Source organism: Oxyura jamaicensis, chromosome 4 (assembly GCF_011077185.1).
Source record: "Oxyura jamaicensis isolate SHBP4307 breed ruddy duck chromosome 4, BPBGC_Ojam_1.0, whole genome shotgun sequence".
Lineage (NCBI taxonomy): Eukaryota > Metazoa > Chordata > Aves > Anseriformes > Anatidae > Oxyura > Oxyura jamaicensis.
The window spans coordinates 50,721,173-50,744,598 of record NC_048896.1 but is presented as its reverse complement, the minus strand read 5'-3'; the positions used below and the strand labels follow the sequence as shown (position 1 = coordinate 50,744,598).

Genomic DNA, 23,426 nt, shown 5'->3' with positions numbered 1-23,426 from the left:
TGCTGTAATTCTGTTACGTCTCCTGCTGGTGTATGTAATTTTACCCTGCCTCTTTGATTGTTCACTGAACCTGCTCTGGCTGTGCATGTTCACAACTTCTTCAGTGTTTTTGTGGGCAGTGAACTTTTGCTTTCTCTGGATACTAACAGTCATTATCATACCACTAATGCTAGAAAAAATGCCTGACCTGCCATGAGGTAGTAGCAAGTCCAGGCAAAGCCAGGCCCAGAGCTGACGAAAGTCCTCTATTCACTTGTCTGTATTATCTCTAGTAAAGCACAGTTGAAGCCAGGTAAAAGTCTAGATTTGCTGGATTACCTGCGGACTGCATATAATCAAAGGATAGGTATCATAAAGGTCCCCTGCTCCACTACAAACTCTTTAGTAGAACAAAACTGTTCCTGCCACAACATTCCTGGGTGGGCATGCCAGCAGCAAATGGTTAGAAACAAACAAAATTATAAAAGCCATGTCAAATACAATTATCTTTTGGGGAAGAAACAGACCTGGAAGCAAGAGGTAGGACAAGCAGAGACCTGCTAAAAAAGTGCAAACCACAGCAGGGCTACCAACAACTGTTAGAACAACTGTTCTAACATTTATCCTTCTACTTTTGTCAAGCTTTGACCAAGTTCGGAATTACGCATTCACAAAACAAGAGTGCATGCTAACAATAATGAATAGAACCATATTCAACCATAAGGAAAGGAGATATCCTTCTGAATTTCACTTTTATATATATACCAACAATAAATTTCACCTACAAAGCATTATGACAATAGAATAGTTACGGCCAAAACAAATGTGTTTAAATCATTAGTGGCTCTCACTAAAACATAACAAACAAGAAAGAAATGCCAGGAACTGAAGAAGTTCCTCTGTTTGACAGTCTTGTGTTTTTTCTCTTCTGAGAAGATGCCCCAGCATTAAATGAAATTCAGAATTAATGAGTATCTCAGTAATTTATAAACAGAGTAAGAGTGTAAAAGTGCAAGTTTACTTCTCAAATGTCCTTTTACTTCCCAAGGAGGTTGTCAGTCTAAACAAGTGCAAGATTTTCATTTGAGAAAATACATCTATAATTTATGAACTAGGGTTTTTTGTTGGTTTCCTTTTTTTTTTTGAATACTCACTTGAGGAACAAATCTGGCATGATTATTAAAATTAAAGTAAGAAAACACATAAGTAACAGCCTGAGTTTAGACAGTAGGCAAATAAGAGATGTGAAGATCTCTAAAGATCTGTAGTCTTCCTATTGATTCCAAAATAGTGAGGCAAATAGCCATGGGAAAAAAAAAAAAAAAAAAAAGTAGTTTTAATAACTTACTACAGCAACTGGCTCATTAGCAATGATGAAAATGTGTTTGGGAGGGATTTATTTGATCATGGAAAAACAACAACAGAAGTCTTTTAATTAAGTTCCAGAAAAGTCATTTTCAGTGCCTAAGATTGCCTCTGAAGAGTACCACTGTTCTGCCCTTGCAGTTTTTATGTAAGATTTTGTGTGAACTAAAAAATATGCTTCTAAAATAGCTGTTTCGTGTAGGAAACAGGGAATACATAGGATGTATATGAATACCTGAAACAGAATTAACAGCTACAGTCTCAGCCCTGGATTATTTTCCTTTTCACCAGTTCCAGTTTAATGCTTTTCTACGATCCCATAGCTAACTGAATTTGCCCCCATGAAAGGCTGTTTCTGCATGATGCACTTTTAAATTAAAGTTGTTTTTTTATTTCACAGTGTAACATAATCAAAGGGTTAAATGTGTTCTCTGCAGCTCATCTCAATGCATGAAAACAACATTTCCCCACCATACTGCTTAGCTTTATGTCTTTGCTCTACCACAAGACAGCTAACGTCTCCTTTCCCATCCTCCTCCTGCCTTCACAGTTCTTCCACGCTTAACTCCCCAGTCCCAACTTCTTCATGGCAGGAACATTCTTTATGATGTACTTTCTTCACAAATACACTCTTACCTACCACATAAGAAAGAGCTGCTTTTGCCTCTCCACTACCCATGCGAGAATGGTCTTGCAGATAAAGTGAGAGAAGCATTTCAAACACATACATCATCAATACTGTCCTTTCATCCTGCATATACAGTTAAGCTCCCTTGCTTGTACTTTCCCTTTTATTGAATTCTTTATCACCTGTTCATCAATATAAATAGATTTATAAATAGATTGTCTCTAAAACATTTCTGAAGGCAAACACTTAAGTCTTTCCTTCCTTTTTTTTTTCCTGATTCTGAATGTGCATAGTTGCAACTGACCACTCATTTTGACTAATTACTGTCATTACTCATGTTGAATAGTAATGAGGCCTAATAACTTAAATATAACCATTCTGCTAAACAAACTGCTACTTACTGTGTGGAAAAAAAAAAATACCAGGGTCCAGTCTTACATATCCTGAATAGAGACTTCCACAAAAAAGGAATGAAGTAACGTAGTATTTAGCAAGACTAAGATGCAGAATTGCAAAAATTAGTGCATTTGATAAAGCACTGGAAAACCAATCTCCAGAGATTGTACTAAATAAAAAGAAAGGACGCAACTTCTATTACAGATTCAGTGAAAAGCAGCTGTTATTGAAATGACTATTCACTGTCAGAGGTTTGCAAATGATCTTTTCTCATGGGACTCAATAGACCGCTCAGTAATTCCTTGAATACATGACTTTACCAGGTGGACTCCAGGGAGAACGTACTTCATCCCCACAGGCAGCCTGAAGCTTCTTTTGCTTCCTCTCAAGCTGCTCTCTCCTCTCTGTCCTTTTCTAGGAAAAAAAAAAAAAAAAAAAAAAAGTTGCATCAAAAAAAGAACTTTTCAAATGGAAAAGTCAGAATTATTGCTACACCTTTCTTGGATAAAACAAGAAGTTAACACACAATAGAGATTTGCCTTTTGGAGCTTAGCACAACCTGTTTAGGGATTCAGTCATGCACATTGCAACACAGAGGCTGCACACTTGATGTCACTTACAATTAAGGTGACAGTCTCAAGGATGAGCTGGCTTTGTGGACTATCTAAACAAAAAATGCCACAGAAGGCGTGGTGGATTAGGAATTGTATTTGTCTTGCATGTAATTAGTCTCATCTTAATATTTCATTTAAAAGGATACTTAAATCACAGTGCTAACTATGTCTCTAGTTACATTAATTTTGATGCATCTGTGTAACTTTCAGTACTTATTAAATCACATTTGCCATGAGATAATCTGGGAAGTAAACAATTATAAACAAACCTCCATCTATTTTATAAACACTGTAAGGTTCTGATGATATTTTCCATTGTTTCAAACAGCAGTGGTGTGTTAGGATGATGAAGGATAAGCAATACTTGCAATGTTATTTTTGTGCCTGATTAACTAATGATATTCAAGAGAGCTGTTATTCAAAAACTAATTAGCAATTATTTACTATTATTTTTAATGTCTTATATTTTATGTAGAACAGAACAGTAAGTGTTCTTCTTTGTAAAGATGCCTGCCATTTCATTGTTGTGGAGACAAAAAATCTAAGAGTGCATCTACCTTGGCTATTTAGTATACTGGAGAGTTCTTTACAGGTGCAAATTTTCCTTTTATCACACTTGTAGGTTTGTGGAGCATGCATGAGCACACCACTTACTGGCTTAAGAAATATTTCCCTCTTGGTGGAATGAAGATTGACATTACGGATCAGAGCATCGCTTAGAGTGTCCCATTAGACAGGTGGATAAAAAGGTCCTTGAGCTGCTGGCTTTCTAGCACACAAACAGTGCACGCCTAGAAACACTAGATGGCATACACACCATTGGTAATAAAGATGCATTGTGGATATGCAGGCTTAAAATCAATATGCCAAATCCATCCAACCTTGGTTCTTTCCTCTGTTGCAACCTATCAGCCAGCTGAAGCACCATAGAAGTTTAATATTTTCACATGTGAACTAAATGATCCGATCCCTCTGAGGGACACTGCAAGATCCCATGATCCTGGCAGAGTCTTCCTGTTATTCATAACTGAGAAGAGAAATAGTGAGGTTACTGCAGCTAAAGGAAGAGACTAGCAAATGGTGGTAGATGAGTTATTGTAAAAGAGGGAGCTTGAGAAGAATTTCTTGTTTTATACATATACACCATTCAAACTTACTAATGCTAGCTAAAACTGTGACATGTACAAACATGTAAGAGTACAACATACTCTGAAACATTAGCCCTATCAATATGTTTTTCAAAAAAGACCTGAATGTCTTTGTTAACATAATGACACAATTCAGTTAGGAATATCTATCTGGTCTGGCTAAATCAACACACAATGATTTCATGTTGTTACTAGTAAAGCTGATTAAAAGCAAGGCAAGGTTTGCATGGAGAACTAATGCCCGTTACTTAAACAAGTGATACAGAACTGTCAGTCTACTAAATATTATCTCTCTGTCCAAACTCTATCTTCCTGGATTATAAGGGATAATTGAGACAAACTGGGCTTAAGTAGCACCATAAGATTATGACTCTTCTGTCTAGAAAATGTTCAAGATATGTTTCAGTCATTCCTAAAGGAAGCTGGTTAGTGCCCTAAACAGAAAGGAATCTGCATTATTAGTGATATTTCTAAAAAATAAATAAAAAAAAAATAAAAAAAGAAGATGAAAATACATGTACTAGCAGTACCTGTGAGCTTTGGAAGAATCTTCTATATAATGGAACATGTATGATTCATGCTCCTGTTTGGTGTATTTGTACATATCCTGCGTATGTACTTTTACAAACATTTAATCTTATTCTACCAGTCTTAGAATATGGATCTGTATTTGACATTCAAAGAGACATTAGAACAAGTAATTGGAAATTCATTAAAAATAAGACTTATTGTAGCAGTACTGGCGTGAGAAATCGTGTCTTAAAAGTATGCATATTTCATGTTTATAAAGCATTCCTTACTGAATACATGTTGCACAACCGATTAACGTAGGAAAATGCCAAACCAAAGGTAAAGCATACACTCACCCAGGAAGGGACTTAAAGTTGCTTTGGATTTTTTGAATCACGTCTCTGTTTTATATACTTGGATTTGAAGATCCCATGTTCATGAATGAATCCTGATGCTAAGCAGAGAGTCTTGGGTTAAGTTAACTGTTTTTTTTTAAAGATAAATTTGACAGGAAGCCTTGCTGACTTCTTCCCTGCCTTCAACACACCATGCTTTTTATGTTCTCATCCTGGCCACAGTTCACATCTTCACAAGGCATAGTAAGTGATATAAATCTTCCCTAATACAATAAATAAGAGGTTATTTGCACTAATGAGAGAAGAGTGAAAGAAATATTGCCAGATGAAAACTAGAACTACAGTTTGTCATACAGCAGATCAACTTGATTGGCTTGATTTCTCTGTTTAAAATTTCCTACCCAGTAGACTGGTAAGAGGAATACATTTTTCACTTACAAAATTCTGGGAAGATCAGATTTGTTAACAGCGTGACTATCACATAACAACTGAATTTTACATTCTACCTAAGACTTACAACATTTTAGAGGAACAATATTAACAGCCATATTTCAAACATATTGCAATACCAGGAGATTAAGATTCCAATATAGAAAGTATTTTCAGATAGATCTTATTAAAGGACATGAAATGAATAACTCATATCAGCTGTTTGTAACCAAGAAAACCAACAATTCCATGAGACTCATCCAGTACAGTATCACTTCCTGATATTTTTAACAGCGTTAGAATGCAAAAAAATAGGTGTTGAGCATTCTCAACCTAAAGGTAAAATTTCAAACTTATTCTAGGAATCATAACCATACTGTACAGATTTTCAAGAACTAAATCTGAAAGAATGCACAGAGCAGCACTACTTCTCAACAATTCAACTAGGTTAACCAAGCACAATGGAGAACATAACACATTTAGGATACTCACTTTTTTTCTAGTTTCTTAAAGAAAAACAGTTAAAGATTAACATCTCAAAAATCATGTAAACCAAACTAATCCATCAAAATAAACTTTCTACGTTATTCTCCTCTATGTTCCACTTTTCAGAGTAGGTGCACATCACTGACAAATGTCAGACACTGGTAGTAAAAGTTAAAAGTACTAAGTAAAAGCAATCATTTAATCAAGAATTACACCTAGATCGGCTTGAAGAGTACTTGATGAGTAGCAACAGGCAAATATTATGAAAGAAATGAAATAAAATTAAAAAAATATCAGAAGCTTAACCTTTCTCAGCAATATTAAAATATCTCAGCTCAAGATTATCCTTTTTATGTTAGTATTTTATATGTTAATAGCCTTTTTCAGGACATTCATTTTCATGTCTTAAAAAGTAATCTTCTCTATTAAATTGTGTTATCAAAGATCAATACAATGTCCTCTAAAAATATACATATCAGTATTTCCATTAACATAACAGCAGAATGTTTCTTATAGAACTTACAAGGAGGTTTTAAAACTTCTGCTTTACCCATGCATTATGATCAACACTTGGTTCAGGAAATCTGAGGATGAATTCACACATTTATTTCTGCCGAACTGCTAATGAAAAGAGGTAATAGAATACTTCCCACTATATTCCTCTTATTTTATTTCCCTTCAAACAAGAATCCCCTTATTTTAAAAAATACATGTAAGACTCCCAAAATCCTGCCCTCCTAGATCTGACAACAGTTTATCTATCTGTATGCAAATATCATCTGCATTCTCTTGATAATAATTTGACAACTTTACAAGTGTTTCTCTCTGCAGTTCATTGAAGGTGTATATTTTCTCTGTTACTACAAAGTGAACTGTACACAAAGTGAAATATTATTCCAGCCAAAGAACATGAGGACGAGTCATTGCTGATACGCTATTTGAAATAAAGGTGTGTGAGCTGCAAAGCAAACAGAACAATCTCATCTATCACCAGAGGAAAAAAAGCAGAAAATCTACTTGAAACTCTGGAAAATACTTTTTATAGTCTACCAATGGTTTAAATGAGCATGCGTAAGGATCTCAAGCCAGCTAAGTTGCAGGGATCCTATTCTTATGAATGGCAACAGAGCCCCTATGTACTGGATGTATGCCAGAAATCACAAGGAAGAGAGACAATGGAAGAAATGCTCTCAAACTAAGAAAACTTTGGAAGTCAACATGATGAATGACCGTGTCATAGGCTGAGGATGGAAAATGCAGATTTTTCTTTAACTAGAAAGTCACACATATTTAAGAAAGTATATGCTAAGAATATTAGCAATCTCTCCTCTAGTTTGCCTTTCTATTGCAAGGAAAAAAAATATTGCCTTATTGTTGGGACTAGACTACTAGATTAGTTTACTGCTTAACAACTAGGAATAAAACATGCGATTGTAGGGAAAATATAATTGGCAGCATTAGAATTTTGCCCTTTCTAGTCAATCAAATAATCTCAAACCTCAGTGTAACTAATTTTATCAATTTAAGAATTCCCCGCTCCAAATGTTTCCTTGAAGGAAAATGCCTACAGTGCTGCAGCTGGCAGTGCTAGCTAGGCTTTCTGGTTTTGTGCTGTGGTGAGCTGGCAATTCAGAGACAGCTTCTCCTGACATGCAATGGAAGAAAAGACTATGAAATTCAAAACTCTAAGTCATAGCGGTAGGAAGAATATATTTTCCATGTAAGCTAAAGATCAAGCACACCATACCTTATCATTTTGTTCAAGAGTGTCTGAGGACTACCTATGTAATACTGCCATCATCTGGCCTCTCTTGTAACAGCATGGAACAGCAAGAATATTACATTACCATATAAAAGTATTCACACTCATTACTACATTGATTTTTTTTTTACATAGCCAAAAAATAAATAAATAAATTACCAGCCATCTTTCATATTCTTCAATAGCCTTTTTATCTTTTTCATCCTTCTTTGTCTGTTGTATTTCTTGCTTTCTTCTCTCTAGGATTTTTACTGCCTTCTTTTGTTTTATATATTCTTCCTTTTTTTCATTCCTGTACAGTGAGAAAGAAGAACAGGAGATCACTGTGTAACAGTCTAAATGCTGTATCTGTGACTGATTAACTAAACTGAGTCCAAAGAGATATTTTATGCATTTAATAACAGAACAAGAATATACATATATATTTATAAATCTTTGATGTCCGTCTTCATGTCATTTAACACCAAGGTATAAATGAAACTATTATTCTACCTACTATGGCATCATTTTCTCTGTACTACGTTTCCCCTTACCTGGTATATATAAAAATTAGATTTAAAAGTTCTGCAGGTAATACAATAATTTGCACTCAGTCTCTGAAAACTCTTGGCTTGTAAAACTAAGAAAGAATTCCTTCAGCAGACACATCTCATTAGCTTATGAATACACCTACATTCATACAATGTATTCCAAAAACTTTAAGAAGAATTTACCTTCCTTCCTATTGCTTACTAATGAAGAATGAGACTAGTCACACGACATTATACTACTCGGTGAATCTTACTTCTCAGTTGTAGTACCTCTGCCTGGGCCGAGTCTTTTGGGGAAGAAATTATTTAAGTTACTAAAACAAAAGAAGCTGTTGAATGTGTTGTCACTGGAATTGCGCTTGCTCACTGAGACTGAAAAGCCTGATCCCAAGCAAGCCATTGTTTCCCAATCACAAGCACATCAAGCACTCACAGAAGTCCTACTGCATTTATAAGCAAAGGTTCTGGAAACTGATATGCCAAAACTCTAATGCAGTACCATTTTTCAACTGCTGATACGTTGTCTTTCTTCTTTTCTTCAGCCAATTCCTCTTCTTTCTTCTTCCTGATTCTTTCAGACTGTTTTTCCTTTCTGCTTTGCTCTCTTAAATATTCTGTTTTTCTTTCTTTCCATTTTTCAAATGCCTAAAGAAAATCTCAGATTCATTAGAAATATCCCCCCTCATCTTTTTGTCAGTGCTCTCCTCACTTACACTGGATTAATATTTTTGGTATTTCTTCATGTTCAAATTTTGGAATATTTGTTTGTTGCATTGCTCAGAAAGGGATATCATTATATCTAAAAACCATGTTATTTTCCCCACTACATAATATTTCTTTGCCAATGCATTTACATGGAGTTTATTTTCTATTCAGCTAATAGAATACAAATACAGAGAAATGCTTGTCTATGTACAAATGGAAACATTAAATATTTCCAACAGAACGGAATCTCACCATGTTTTCTTCAAAGATTAACTGCAGTCAGATTTTAGAATCCAGTTCATTCTGTCTCTTGCTGGATTAACCAAAATTATTCTCAGCAATTTCCTGAATTACATCTGAACCACTTTTATGTACATATTTCACATTACCTTCTGTGCTGCTTCTGTTTTCTCCGCATTCTGTTCTTCTGCTTTCTTTTTCTTAAATTCCTCGAGCTTCTTTTTTTCACTTAACTTCTTTGCTTCTTTTGCTTTCATTGCTTTCCAGGCTTCAAAAGATGCAATTGCTTCCTTTCTTTTATCAGCTTCTTTCTAGATGGAAAATAACATTCTACATTTAAATACGCTTAAATATAAAATATATATATCTATAATTGAAAAAGTATACTTTAAACGCATTCTCAAATGTAGGATTAGATTCAGCAATAAAGAAATGGATATGTACAAAACATTCCAAGTAATACTCAAATTTGAACTATATAGACTTTTCTATGCTCATTTTTAACTTAACTCAAATTGTACAAATGACTTTTGCAAAATGTGTAGAAGAACATCAAATACATATTAAATACTTAAAAGGGAAACACATTAAATATTTAAAAACCCAATCAACAACTGCATATGTAAAATGTAGGTAAGAATCTCTTGAGATAGGGAGCAAACTAATTTTCCACCAGAAGATGTGTTAAAACTTAACGTGAAAGGTTGAGTATTCCAAGGTCATTGTAAACAAACCTGAAAATTAATCTAACTAATTTAAGAAGAACACTTTTAACATCCCTGGTGCAAATGTGTAGGGAAGCATTAGCCACACACCCTTTAGCACAACCATAACAATCAGGACATGTCACTTAATGTTTCCAATTAGAGAAAACCAGAGGCCTTACAGTAGCAGAGTGATGTAATTAGATACAAAGCACAGGTAAATATACTTCAGAGAATGATAGTTTGTCAAATTCTCCTTAAACAAGAGTGTAAACAAACCTTTTCAGTATTGATCCTCAGATTTTCAGCTTTTTTCTTTTCATTTCTCTTTAATTCCAGTAGTAAAGCTCTTTTTTTTTCCAGCCAATTCTGTAAGAATATTAGAAGACTTTTACACTTTTAAAGTGTTTTTAAGCTGTAACTAAATATGTTCAGTTAAAACAGACGAATATTATTAGAGCAGCACCAATATAATAAAAACCAGAATCACTCTCAGTTCTTCCATGTGCTACTTTAATAATTATCCCATGTGGAAAAGTAAGATGCGGTTCAAATTAAACTATTATAAGGACCTTCACAACAGATTTTTTTTAGTGTGATTTTTTTATGTTAAGAAAAGTCTAAGGTTCTATAATAGCTACAAATGTGAAAAACCTTGAAGATCTTTAATAAAATCTCTTAAAAACATCAACAAGATGTAAGCATTAAAAAAAGAAGAAAAAGAAATATGGAATATTCTTATTACTTCGGATAGAGGAATATTGTTTAGATTTATTGTCTCTCTTGCAAATATTTGTAACTAAAGAGAACAAAGTCCAACTAGGAAGAGTGAGACTCCAGGCACTGTTATCTGTTATGAGTCATTTGCAGAATCAGGCTTAAATTTTCAAGGTTTAATTATATATTTGGTATGCTGCTTAAAAATACGAGTCTCTTAAATGTAACCTATTCTACCTTTAAAACTATGCGGACTATAGGTATGGATTTCAGGCTCTAAATTTTGGGTTAGAACCATAAATAGCATTACAAACATATACCAATATGAACAACATCTGTTAACAAAAGGGATGTGTATTTTTCCTCACAGGGATTAGTAACAAAAATCTGTTGGAACCCACATCCAAATTGTGATGAAATTCTATATGGAATGCACACAGGTTATCCTTCCAGAGAGAATACTAGACTTATTTTTACTTTTCTTAAATGCCAACTGAATAGAACATAACAGAAAAAGAAATTTTAAACTAAGCACTTCTGTGCTTTTTGTTAAGGAAAAATTAAAAATAAAGGAAAATATATGTCTGAGAATAGCCTGACACAAAAATAAATTACAAAACGAAGTATGTCCCTCTCATCTAGCTTTTAAGTCTGTAATTTGATGAAAAGGCATGGCCACTAGAATTGATTATTGAATCTGTAAACGTATGACAATAATATACATAACTATATTGATTTCATGAAAATAAGTATTATTGGCTCCTACAAGACCTTTATATGCATAGGAGATTTTGTTTTATTTTGTTGTTTAAGATCTACCTGGAAAACAGCTGCTCGTAAACTATCTGCTTTGTCTAAATCTCTACTGTTCTTCTCCAAGTGTTTACTCTCCAACACCTTCAATGTTCCCAAGTATTGAGGTGAAACAGCTGTAGCTGATGGAACAGCTTTTGCTTTTTTCTTTAAGTGTGCAGAAGACAAAGACCTGTAAAGAAACAAACATATTAATCATCCGTTCATTTACTGTAGCTGCTAGCAAGCAGTGTTCCTTTCATTTCACTTGATACCAGAACTTACTGTGATTCGGTTTGTACATGCACTTGTGTGGATAGGAAAGGGGGAAAAAGCACGTTTTCTTTGGGCAGGTTTATTACTGAGAAAACAAGCCATTATTCAACAGATTCAGCCCAAGAACATTTACAAGTTCCTTATAGTTTCATCTATAAAGAAGTTTAAAACCTGTTAAAATAACATAAATTGGATTCACTGGTAGACACATGAGTGCACACTCATTATAGAAATTGACAAAACACTCGGAGTCTAATCTGACAGAAGAGATACTGAGCAAGGATTATAATAACATCTCATCTCCTAAAGTATCCTCCACAGATGGCCAGAAGTTGTCAGCAGTGAAGAAAATGCTGACAGAAAATGAGAGCAAAGTGGCATTGTCAGGGCACCTACGTACATCTTATGCTCTGTAGACTATGATAGACAGCATTGTTCTCTCACCTGCAAGATGAAGGTTTTGAATTTTGTAGAACTGTTGCTGTTGTTTCACTTTGTTTCTAAGAAACGCAAGAGAAAAGAAAAGTTGCAGTCTCTCAGATAACAGAACTAAATCAGGATGACACATATTTTAAAATTTAACAAGGATGTTAAACATATATACTCATGAAAGCCACTCAAATACAGAAAGGGTACAGTACAATACTGTAAGAAAGTTAAAAAAAAAAACAAAAACAAAAAAAACACACCACCTTTTGGAATGGCATCTAGAAATGTTTCTTTGTATTATGTTGAAATACAGTCTACAGTTTAGAGATACAAAGGAATAAAAAGAACCTAAAGGGAAAGTGGGCTCCCTTGTTATATCAACATTCTTTAAACTGTTTTTAATATTTAGCTTTAACAGTTACATATACCTACATATTTTCTTTCTCATGATAAGGCATAAAGTACGTTGCGTCTTATTTGTTAATCAAATCACACCATGGATTCCATCCTCTGCCAACATACACCGCTCATTTTAACTTTTCAATCCTCAAAATAGAGATTTGGCATTTCAACTTCCATAAGGATATTTAATTAAGATTTGAAAACACACAATTTATTACCTTTGTCTGTTTTAAACTATTTATGTGAAAGGTATTCCCTATATCTTCCTTAAAACTAACTATAAGTTGTAAGATCCTTGGGTCTAAAACTTTTACAAGCAGAGTTTTACACATTTAAGGTACCAACTGCAAATTTCTTTACAAAACTTTTCATTGCACTTTTCATTGTTCTGAACAACAGTAAAAACACATATAAAAATACCTTGACAAAGTCCTCTGAAGTATTCTTCAACTCCACATGGTCAGACTGACCATCTACTGACACTTCCTGTACTGTATCGGTTACTGTTTGCCCTTGCACAACGTTCTCCTTTTTATCTGAACTGTCATCTGTTGACTTCTCTAATTTCTTTGTTTTCTCATGTGCTGTCGTGGTCATTGCTTCTATCACAGAAAGGGTTTCGCTAATATTATCCTCCAGTTTCAAGTCACTGGGGCTGGTATCCTTCCTCTCATCTAACAGGAGTAAAAAGATTAAGAGAACACATTCACTTAGACAATATGTAAACAAGAATTTCATGGTTTCTCATTATTGTTATTTCTGTACTAAAAACATTTGTTTATGAAACATATTACTGGATTTCACATAGGATAATGTGTTTACTATATACAACCAAAGTTTTAACAAGTGTAAGAGCATGATAACAGCAAAACTTCCCAGCTGCCTCTCTACCTGAACTTGGCTATTGAGCAGAAACCAAAAGCAAGAGCCACTCCGATCACAGCAGGAACTCTTCACATCTAGTGAAGTCTACTCTACTACTAAAGTCTGTATGACAATCTGTGTAAAGAAAAAAAAAAAATCCATGTGTTGTTCTATGGGAGTGTGAGATGCACGAGGAAATAATGGAAAGATTATTTCTCACCTCAGTGGTGAGGATTTAAGCAAAATGTCACGTCAATTTAAATGCAGGCCTAAGTGGTGAAATTGCCAGTTTGGAAGCACTTTTTCCAACAATACTTAAAAACGTTTTTATCAGATCTGAACAGACATTAATAGAGATCTAAATTTGTCAAATATTTAAGATACAAACCAAGAATATCTATGATAAATTCCAAGTTACAGTCTTCTGATGAAAAGAAGTAAGTTTTGGATGAGAGTAACTCCAAGTTAACTGAAGAAAGGAGTACTGATGCTGACAATCTAAGAAATTTAATCACGGTGATGAAGGTAGGTTCCAGGTGACAAAGAAAATTCAGAATTTCTATGAACCATTTTCTATCTTCTGTTGATATCTAACCTTTCATTTTTCACTTTAAGCTTATTACTAAGCTAGTATAAAACTATATACAAGCTGTAGACATCAGAAACTATACAATTGTAGTTAAGTTGCAGCAGTTGGTGTGCAGGACACTGTACACAGCTGATTTACTTTAGACTTCTGACTATTTTGTAGCATGAGCTTCACTGAATTTCATGTATAAGTCAGTTTAGCTCTGTTTGCAAAACAGATACAGAATATTAACCATGAAAAAATGTCATGTAAAACCCATAAGCATTGTTGTAGTTTCCTCCTTAATAGTTCTAGCTATACAAATTTTATTAGTCTGCTTGGAATCTTTACACTTGCACACTTCAGCATCAATTGAAACACTTATTTTCCAGTCCCTTTTCCACCACTTGACACCAGCACCTTATCATTCTTCTCCATTTATGCTGTCCCTCCTCATGGAGAATCTATACATTTCAGTACAATGATGCTCATATCCTTGTCCCCATACAAATTTCTCCTTAAATATTGTTCTATTAACAATGCTTAATGTACCAGCAAAACAAAAAAGGAACTAAAATTAAACACAGATTTAAGTATATTTGCTATTCACTACCCAGTATGCTGTGCCTGATTTTTCAACTTCTGTTCACCTTCCTATACTCAGTTCTTCAAGACAAGTCCTAACTTTGATCTCATTAGGCTGCAGCCCAGTGCAGAGACATTACATAGGCCATGCCAACAGCATTTTCCTCACTGCATCCAACAGGCTATGTTACTTACCCATTGGAGTCTAACACACAAAGTACTCCCAAGCATGATAACCCTAACCAATATGAAAGGTGCTTAACAGCCCATTCCAGTGCTTTTCAGCTTGGGTCCATTTATTTTTTGTAACACAGAATTTTTGTCTGACAAAGGAGACTAAGAAATACCCCCTCAAATTGAAAAACAATACCAGCCTGAAGAGAAAAGCTTATCCTAGTCATGTTGATGGCAAAGAGGAAATGAAATTAAAATGACTTGTTTTAAGTCTCAACGATGCTTAGGCAATGATGCCGACACTTGACTCAAGTCAGAAGTGTAAATTCACTTCTCAGACTTCGATCTGTTCCTCTCCAATCCTAGGGCATTTCTAGGACCCAATTTCTAACTACTTGGGTTGATACTGCGCTTAGACATAAGGGCAAGAATGAGGCTGGGCCTTTCTTAGAAGCAGAATACAAGGAGTCATGAGGGCAAGAGAAAGATATTAAGAGAATCTAAAGGAGGAAATTAAGAAAACCATTGATTTTAAGAAGACTTGAACTGGAACCTTAGATGTTACCAAGGTGTAAATTATGACATTTATCTGGCTGTACGTATCTAAGTTCTACCTTCTGAAAGTGGTGTTTCTCCACACATCACTAAACTGGAGTCTCCAGATCTCTTATTGTGGGAAGTAAAATTAATGGAAAATGGTAGTGAAGTACTTTCTAGCCATGGACCCTTAGATTAGAAAGTGGCAAAAAAAACAAGTGAGCAATTCATAACAAATTAGAACTATTTAACTAGAGTTTACAATACACTGATAAAATGTTTCTTCAGAACTCTCCAAGTATAATTACTGTCTTACATTCAGAGAAATAAAACCCATCAACCCATTTCTGAACAGCTGCAAAACATAACAAAATCCTGTTTCTAGTTAGAAAGAAAATGAATGATATTCTCTTATATGCCCCTCAATAGCGTTTCTAGAATGCTATTGGAAATGGTATTTTTCCCCACTCCTGTATTTCTTACAGAAAATTTTGACAGCTAATAAGTTACTTTTTAAAGTTTCCAATGTAAATGGTAAAAAATAAACACATATACACTTCATTCTCAGTCTTACTTCCGGCCCAGGGCTTTCAGCAAGCGCTTTTTTCTCAGACGAGTCTCTGGTATTCAGAGAAGTTAAGGATGATGGTGCCGAAAATGAAGACAATCCACTTCTGTGAGTTATTTTTTCTTCTGACCTACTAAACTCATTGTCTTTCATGGGGCCACTTTTTCTCCAGATACTTCTTGGTTGAGGTGATGCTTTATAAGAGCCACCTAATGAAGGAATGCTGATATTCTCAGATGAAAATGAGTATTATAGTTTAGGTTATGTCTAATTAAAGACATTTTAGTCTGGAACACTATTTTGTCAAGTTAGATTCAACTACTTTCAGTTAAACAAGCTATTTATGTAGTACATCTGTCTTAACATGGGGCTAAATACAAGCAGCTATATAAGGAATTACTGACATTTCAGAAAGTTTAATGGAAGTTATAAAGCTTTTAACATAATTTTGTAGACAGACAATCTATAAACTTATTTTTTCCATTTATCATTCTATGTATATATTGAAACTATGTAAGAACTTATATGTAAGAACTTATCTGCAGTCAGAGACAATTGAAAAGTTTTCATAAACATAAAAGAGAGCATATATCTAACAGCACTGTTGTAAGAAAACCTTTTTGTTATTCTGCTCTCTTTATCTACTAGAGAAGATACAAAGGGAAGACTGTTTCTCTCCATACGGTGCAAAGCAGAGAAACCCAGGCAGAAGAAGACATCATGAGAAATGTGGTCAGAGGAGGGCCCAAAGTATACACCAACCTTCTTCAGTGATGTCTCCGTTCCTTCCCTGAGTCAGTCACTGAGCAGCAGATCTACTAAGCAATGGTTTCTCAGAGATTTCTATCATTTGGCTCCTAAACTTCCTCCAATCTTCTTCACATTTTCTCCCCCCTACCCTGCCACTGACAAGAACAACAGCTTTCTACCTGCCTTTTGCCTGATGTATGTAGAGACACATGGAAACACATATGTAATTTTGCAGACTGACACGGAAGTATTAGCTATTAAGTCCTTGTTCATATATATTTATCACAGGAAACGAGAGAATCACCATGATCATTCAGCACATTCAGCAGTGTAAGGCCTAATTATACAGCTACTGTGAAGTGCAGAGAGCTGAGAGGTCACAACAATATTCTTACAAGTGACTTATGGCATGGAAAAACTGTCAGTGCACACTAACTTCAAACAAGCAAAGCTGGGATGTCTTTGGTTGGTGGACTCCTCTGTTGGCTAGGGATTTATTTATGTAATATGAGTAAGTTCACAACAGTTGACTATTGAAGACAAAATACTAGCATTTACATGGGGAAAATGTTTTTTCTCCAACGTTTTTTCTGCCCGTGTAAAAACTACACGGGCATTCTGGCAATGAAAGAAAGACGTCTAGAGTGCCTAGCTGCACATTCAAGTATCTGGCACTTTGGTGCCATCGTGTGGAAAGAAAAGAAGTAGCAAATACCGCTAATTATGCTTTACCAATTTCAAAGCTATCTTCCATCACAGGTAATGACCGGCCATAAATTCCTCTTGAAATAAAACCAAAAAACTTATAATGGAAACAGAGCATAGGAAAAATTCTTCCCATACTGGCAAGTAGATAAAAAACATGAAGTCTTTCAACTTAAAAAAAATTTAGAAGTACATACAACCAACTAGCAGAATTCTAAGTTTAGCTTTGCATGTTATAAAATAAATAAGCTCTTATAATGAAACACTGAAGTCCTCTTTATGTCACTAAACTTTTTTTTTTTTGAATATGCATCCAAAGTGGCTCAGTATCTACAAAGTAAAAGATCATTTTAAGTCTTAGCTTTGTGGTGATAAGAAGTCTACCATCCGTAACATTTTGCTTATGGCTCATATTTTGACATTCTATTACACAACAGCAGCATGAAGTCTCAGCATCATGGCACCAACATTGTATTTGCAAATGCTGTGTTCGAACTTCATTGACCGTGGAGAGGGAAGGCCTGTTTAATGACCTTTCCATTAATGGTTGGGTGGATGCCATGGACATTGTGTAAACATGGCTCTCTTGTGTTATGCACACCCTGAGGAGGCAAAGCTTTAGCCCTCCCACACCTTCCATGCAGATGTACTGATGGAAAAGTAAACTTTAAGCATCCAAACAGTTGGATTCCATCTCCTGAAAGGAAAAGATAGATAGGAACCTCCTGATCCGTGACCCAGAATAGTTCAGATTCCCATTCAAGCAGGTTATCAAAACATATATTATTAGAAGAACATTAAATAAATATACCAAAAGTCAAAACAACTGAAAATATCCTTAACAGAGAAAATAACTCTAATAACAACACATTTAAAATAATATAATATGGCTAAGCAAGCAACAGCAACAATATTCAAGTGCTTTCTTTTCACCTGATGCTGATCTATTTCTTGTTTTGTGCACCCTTGGCTTTGGTATTGGTTTCTTTTCCTTTTGATCCAGCGTAACGGCCTTTCTTTCTTTCTTTAGTTCAGCCATAGGCAAATCATTGCAGTGGTCAATCTCACTCATATGACATTGTAACTCAGCAGCTGAATGCTCCTCATTATTTTTTCTCTCATTGTCTTCATTTTTACTTTCCAAACAGCGCACTTCATTTATTCTGTCATCTTGTATGTTTTCACTTTCTGAAAGTGTTTTTTCCTGAAGCTTTCTTTCATGAAAGGATAAAGTCAAGTCATCAGCACCTTCATTTTCCAAGTCAGCTGCTTTTTGTGATGCACCATCATCTGAGAGAGGACTCTCAAAACCAACAGATTTCTTACTGCTGTCAGCATCTGAATTGCTTTTACGACGTTCCTCCACGATACCTGAAAATAGTGTATTTCAGTTTATTAGTGGCTTTTGAGACAGAAAAATATAAGACACAGAAATTATATCTTTTATGATTTAAATGTGTTTTACGTATAACTCTTTTCCGACTTAAATCTCTTAGCAGTTCTCTTTCTGCACCTCTGATCTCCCCAAACCACCAAACTGGATCCTTTTTCTATATCCTTTCCTGTCATCTGTTTCTATGGGCCCAATCTGAAGAAAATACTTCAGATCTTCAATGGTTCTCATCTGTCACGCAATTTTAATCCCTTCCAAAAAACGGCATCTCCAATGCAGTAAGAAGCAGAATCAAGTCAACACAATAAAGCTATACACATTCAGTTACTAGACCCCATCATCCACTTCTTTTCTCTGTATTTCAGTCCCACCTGAAATCAACTAGAAGATACTCAAATGAATATACTTTCTGCTCCAAAGTTAAGGTTCACGTTTTTTTTAAAATATGTTTATCTTTCTGTAGACTGTTATTACTAATTTATTTCAGATTCAAATACCCAAGATAGATGACAAAAAATGCCATGATAGTTGGGTACAATATTTAACCCACGAGGAGCTTCTTTATAAAGCTTGTCTCCTTGGGAAATCAAAGCATCCCACCAACTTTTAAAAGATATTTCAAATGTGAGTGAAAACACATAGGTAGTCCTTTTAGAAACACATTACAATATTTAAGATTCATATTTCTCTTAATATGCAGCACCATATCAGGAATTCACGGTATCAGTCATTAGGTCAACCTAATTAGCCTAAATATAGACGTTACTAATTACTAATTAAATGCATCCTGGCCCTGGAAAAAAATACCAGACCAAACCTGTTGCTGGCTTGCCTACACTGGCAGGCAAGCATGCTCTGCAGCACATCTTGCATCCCTGATTGTCCTGTCTGGTAAAACAATAAAGCAGCATTATGGCTTTCTCTCTGACCACGTCAGTTTCTATTCACGGTACTGTGCACTGTCTCATCCAGGTGAAGTTTTAAAAACTTGGCTTAGCTGTAAGAAACAGCACATACTGTGTCTAGTCTAGCATGTTGACAACACCCCTAATTTTGCTGGGAACACAGCTCCTAATTTTGTAGGGGAGGACTAAGTGATTTAGAAGTTGGTAGAATATGAATCTTGGAACATTCATGTGTATTGACTCATAAAGATTCCTTGTGATCTACTAATGAGTTAAGAACGAAAAAAAAGCAGACAAAAATTTTTAACTCTGTTTTACTGTTTAACGAGGCAACTTCTTCACTCTCAAAGTCATCTGAGTAGTAAACAGCTGTTTGCTCCGTCGCTGCATTAGCAGAAATTGCTTCTTGTAGCTCACCCTGAAATGGTATTGCAAATAACTTTCATAGAAAAGTTTCACTCCTTCAAATTCAGCAATAATCCCCTCCTCCACCACATGCATAGCAAAAGCTGTGCAACAGAGATTACCCCATTTAACTTTAAATTCCTAAAAAGGGTAAATAAACACAGTGTTTTCGCTCCATCCTCATTCTCCCCATTTTTAAGTGTTAAAAATACTTCCGCGTATCGAGCAATGTGGCCAGCTGAGGGCAGCCTTTGTACACGAACTGCACGTCCTATTTTCACTCGTGAATTTCACCTGCAAAACCCCTCGGCGAGATGGGGCAGTACTATGGCCACCCCTCCGCAGCAGGGGAACGGAGGTGCGGAGAGACTCCCCGACTTGCCTCAACCCCTAACTGTGGCTTGGGGGGGGATCAGAGCAGGCGGCAGCCGAAGAAGGAGCCGATCCCAAGCTTTCGCATACCCCCCGATGCCCAACTAGCCGCCCGCCTCGGCACACCCGACCTGCCCCCTGCTGCTTCCCGGGGCCTGCCGCTCACCTGCGCCGCGCCTCGCCGCGCCCCCGCCCGCCTACCGCCGCCTTGCCCCGGCATGGCGGCCGCCTGCCGCCCCTGCGTCGTGCGGGGTCCCGCTTGGCTGCGGCCCCGGGCCGCCGGCTGCCTTCGGCCGCCCTGCATGGCCGGCTGCTCCCGCACGGCCGGCCCCGCCGCCCGCATTGCCCGTCGCTTGGCGACGCCGCCGCGCAACCACGAGCGGACAAAGGGTGGGCGGGAGGCGCGGGTTTGCCCGCGGGGCCGCCGCCCCGCTGTAGGCCGCGGGCTCCGGCTGGGGAGGGCGGCAGGCCCCGGAGGTTGTTTACACCGCCGAGCGCCCTCCTTCTTGCCCGAGGCCCTGCCTTTATTTGCTGGTGCCCTTCTGGTTGGGACTTTTATTTTCCCTGTCGTACTCTCACTTCTGTACCACAGGAATATAATACTGTAAAAAGATCCTTAATGCTTTTCCTGAAGGAGTTTCTCTAGTGCTGGCCACCCCTGCATGGTGTCCCTGCAGTTAAAAAACGAGAAACATTTCCCAGTTCTGTGCTGCCTTTCCCTCAGTGTGTATGTATACTTATACAAGGTCAGACACGTCAGTACCCCGGTGTTTAAACATCAGTTTTCCGTAACTACTTGGGCTGGAGATAGGGCACAGCGGTGGATACATCTATGCATCAAAATTTGTGCTGAAAACCGACTTCATCCGTGCTTTGCAGAATATATTAGGGTTTGAGAACCTGTGCCCATATCCTACGTGTAACCCACATACCTGTTACCATGAGGTGGATACACACACTCCACTCAGTTCGTGCCACCGCAGTAAGACTGGAAGGACATGTTTTCATCCACCCCATTCTCAGAGGCAGGTGGCTGTCCAAAATTTTCCACTATGGATTCAGGTAGACAGCTCTTTCTGTAAAGAACAAACTCACTTTAGCTCTTTCTGAAAAAAATAAAATCATGGCATCTATGCATTAGTTTGAGTGAAATCCTAGAGATGAAGGAACAATAGTGACATCAAAGTAAATTACTTGGTGCTCACATCTCCCGATACTCTGATTCTTATTTCCCAGAAGGTGCTTGTGCAATACACCAACAAATACCAACCTGCAGCTGACCAGGTGCTTTGCCAAGCAGCACACATCCTGCTGAGCCGACCATCCGACAGATCATCCGTAATCTGTATGAGCAATTCAGGGATGCAGGCAATCAAAAGCCAGGATGCTCTGTGAATATTGATCTCATGCATCGAAAGAAAATTGCCAGCTTCAGGACCACACATGGATATGGAATATTCTTCCTTCAGTTTAAATGGTTGTGTTCTCTGTCTTTCTAAAATAAGAGGAGTTTTTGTCTTTCCAGTGTTTCAGTTGTCTTAGCAATAATAAAGGATTTTTGACATGCTCTCTGCACTTGTATTATATTTGCATATATTAATCTTCCCCTAAATGCACTGCACTTTCCTATGTTGTGCAGAAAAAAAAAATCTCTGACAGAAACCATGAGAGAATATGTAGGGCAAAGCCTTAGGACTTCTTTTACCTCTTATTTGTTTTTGAGAATTACATTTTAAAAGCAGTGCAAATATGCAAAGGCCACAACACATTGGGGGGAAAGAGGCCCCACATTCTAAAGAGCAACCTTAGCTTTAAACTAGCAAATAATTGTGAATCATTATTTGACATTTGTGTACCATCTGTGAGCAGCAGTTTATTTTTATTTCTTTATGACCAGCTAATGCTTGATCTGCTGACTATGCATGTATTTTGTTGAGAGTTATGCCGAATGCACAATATTTTTTTCTTCTTAAATTTGAGTCTGTGCTGTGCCATCTCTCCATGGAAGTTGAACTTGGACATGTTTAGAATGTGAAAGGAATAAAGAAGAAATGTATATATTCTTTGTAATAATGTTAGCAATTGCTGTTGAAGGCTAAATTACGTATTACAAACATCTGAGATGGTGATTTTATTAAGAGTCCAGAAGGTGGCAGCAAAATATTTTAAGATTAAAAAAAAAGGGTTATTTTTGACATGCCCACTCTATTCTAGTTTCTTTTACCTTACTGTTGATGTGTGTGGGATTTTTAGAAAGACATTGCATTTATTTAGATCATTTTTCCAGCCTTGCACACTCTATATAGAAGGAAGATTTGGTTTAATTATGTTTTTTATATAAGTGAGACAATGGAGCCTAATATCAACTGTATTATTAAATATTAAATGCATGGAGTTGGTAGGATGTGAAAACAAAGATCAATACTGTCAGCAATGAAGAACTCAAAATGCATGAAGGTGTTTTTGTCAGAACAGATGAACATCAGGTCTGCATCTTACAGTCTTACCTTGGGCAAAAAGCCCATTGACACCCACTGAAGGCTTATTGAAAACAAAAATCATAAGACTTTATTGTCTGAAAATTATCACTAATGTCTTTTTTTTTTTTTAATTAATAATGATTAAATCACATGAATTTGACAAAGAAATGTACACTTGAAGGTTAAGTTGCTCTTTCTCTCACACATGTACATGAAGCCCTGGGAAAAAAACACTCTAAATAATCCCAGCAATTATATTAATTTCACTAAAATAAATGTAGAAGTAGCATTTAGTTTTGTTGCCCAAATGTATGTTAGTCTCTGCTTTCTCCAGAAGGTTGAAAAATAACCATTTTAGGACAAACAATCAAAAAATGTTACAGTGGCAAGCATCACAATGCCATGTAATTCTAATCTGAAAAAAAAAAAAAAAAAAAAAAAAAAGAACTTTATGTACAGAAAACATTTGGGTATGATGAGTTTTTCAGATGGTTAGCTCATATGCACATCTATTACAGTGTGCCATATTCTGAAGAGCTGTGTCTGTCTGGCCAAAATGTACCATCCCTTTTCTGGTTCTCTGAAAGTAAAAACAGAACTATAACCAACCTTATCTTATGCCTTTAGGCTAGGTCTGCTGGAGATCTGCAAG

General features: G+C 36.3%; 1 protein-coding gene across 1 annotated transcript; it reads right to left on the bottom strand.

The window, feature by feature from the left end:
• Positions 1-1,654: 1,654 nt before the first annotated feature.
• MAP9 (microtubule associated protein 9) lies at positions 1,655-21,649 on the bottom strand. The gene is made up of 14 exons (XM_035325448.1): positions 21,489-21,649; positions 21,234-21,400; positions 19,836-19,935; positions 18,153-18,590; positions 15,771-15,973; positions 15,274-15,385; positions 12,889-13,142; positions 12,082-12,137; positions 11,389-11,554; positions 10,132-10,221; positions 9,298-9,459; positions 8,703-8,848; positions 7,833-7,965; positions 1,655-2,782 (listed from the first exon to the last, which is right to left on the bottom strand). The coding sequence occupies exons 2-14, from the start codon at positions 21,309-21,311 to the stop codon at positions 2,660-2,662; spliced, it is 2,061 nt and encodes a 686-aa protein (XP_035181339.1). The 5' UTR covers positions 21,312-21,400; positions 21,489-21,649; the 3' UTR covers positions 1,655-2,659.
• Between the last annotated feature and the right edge of the window lie 1,777 nt (positions 21,650-23,426).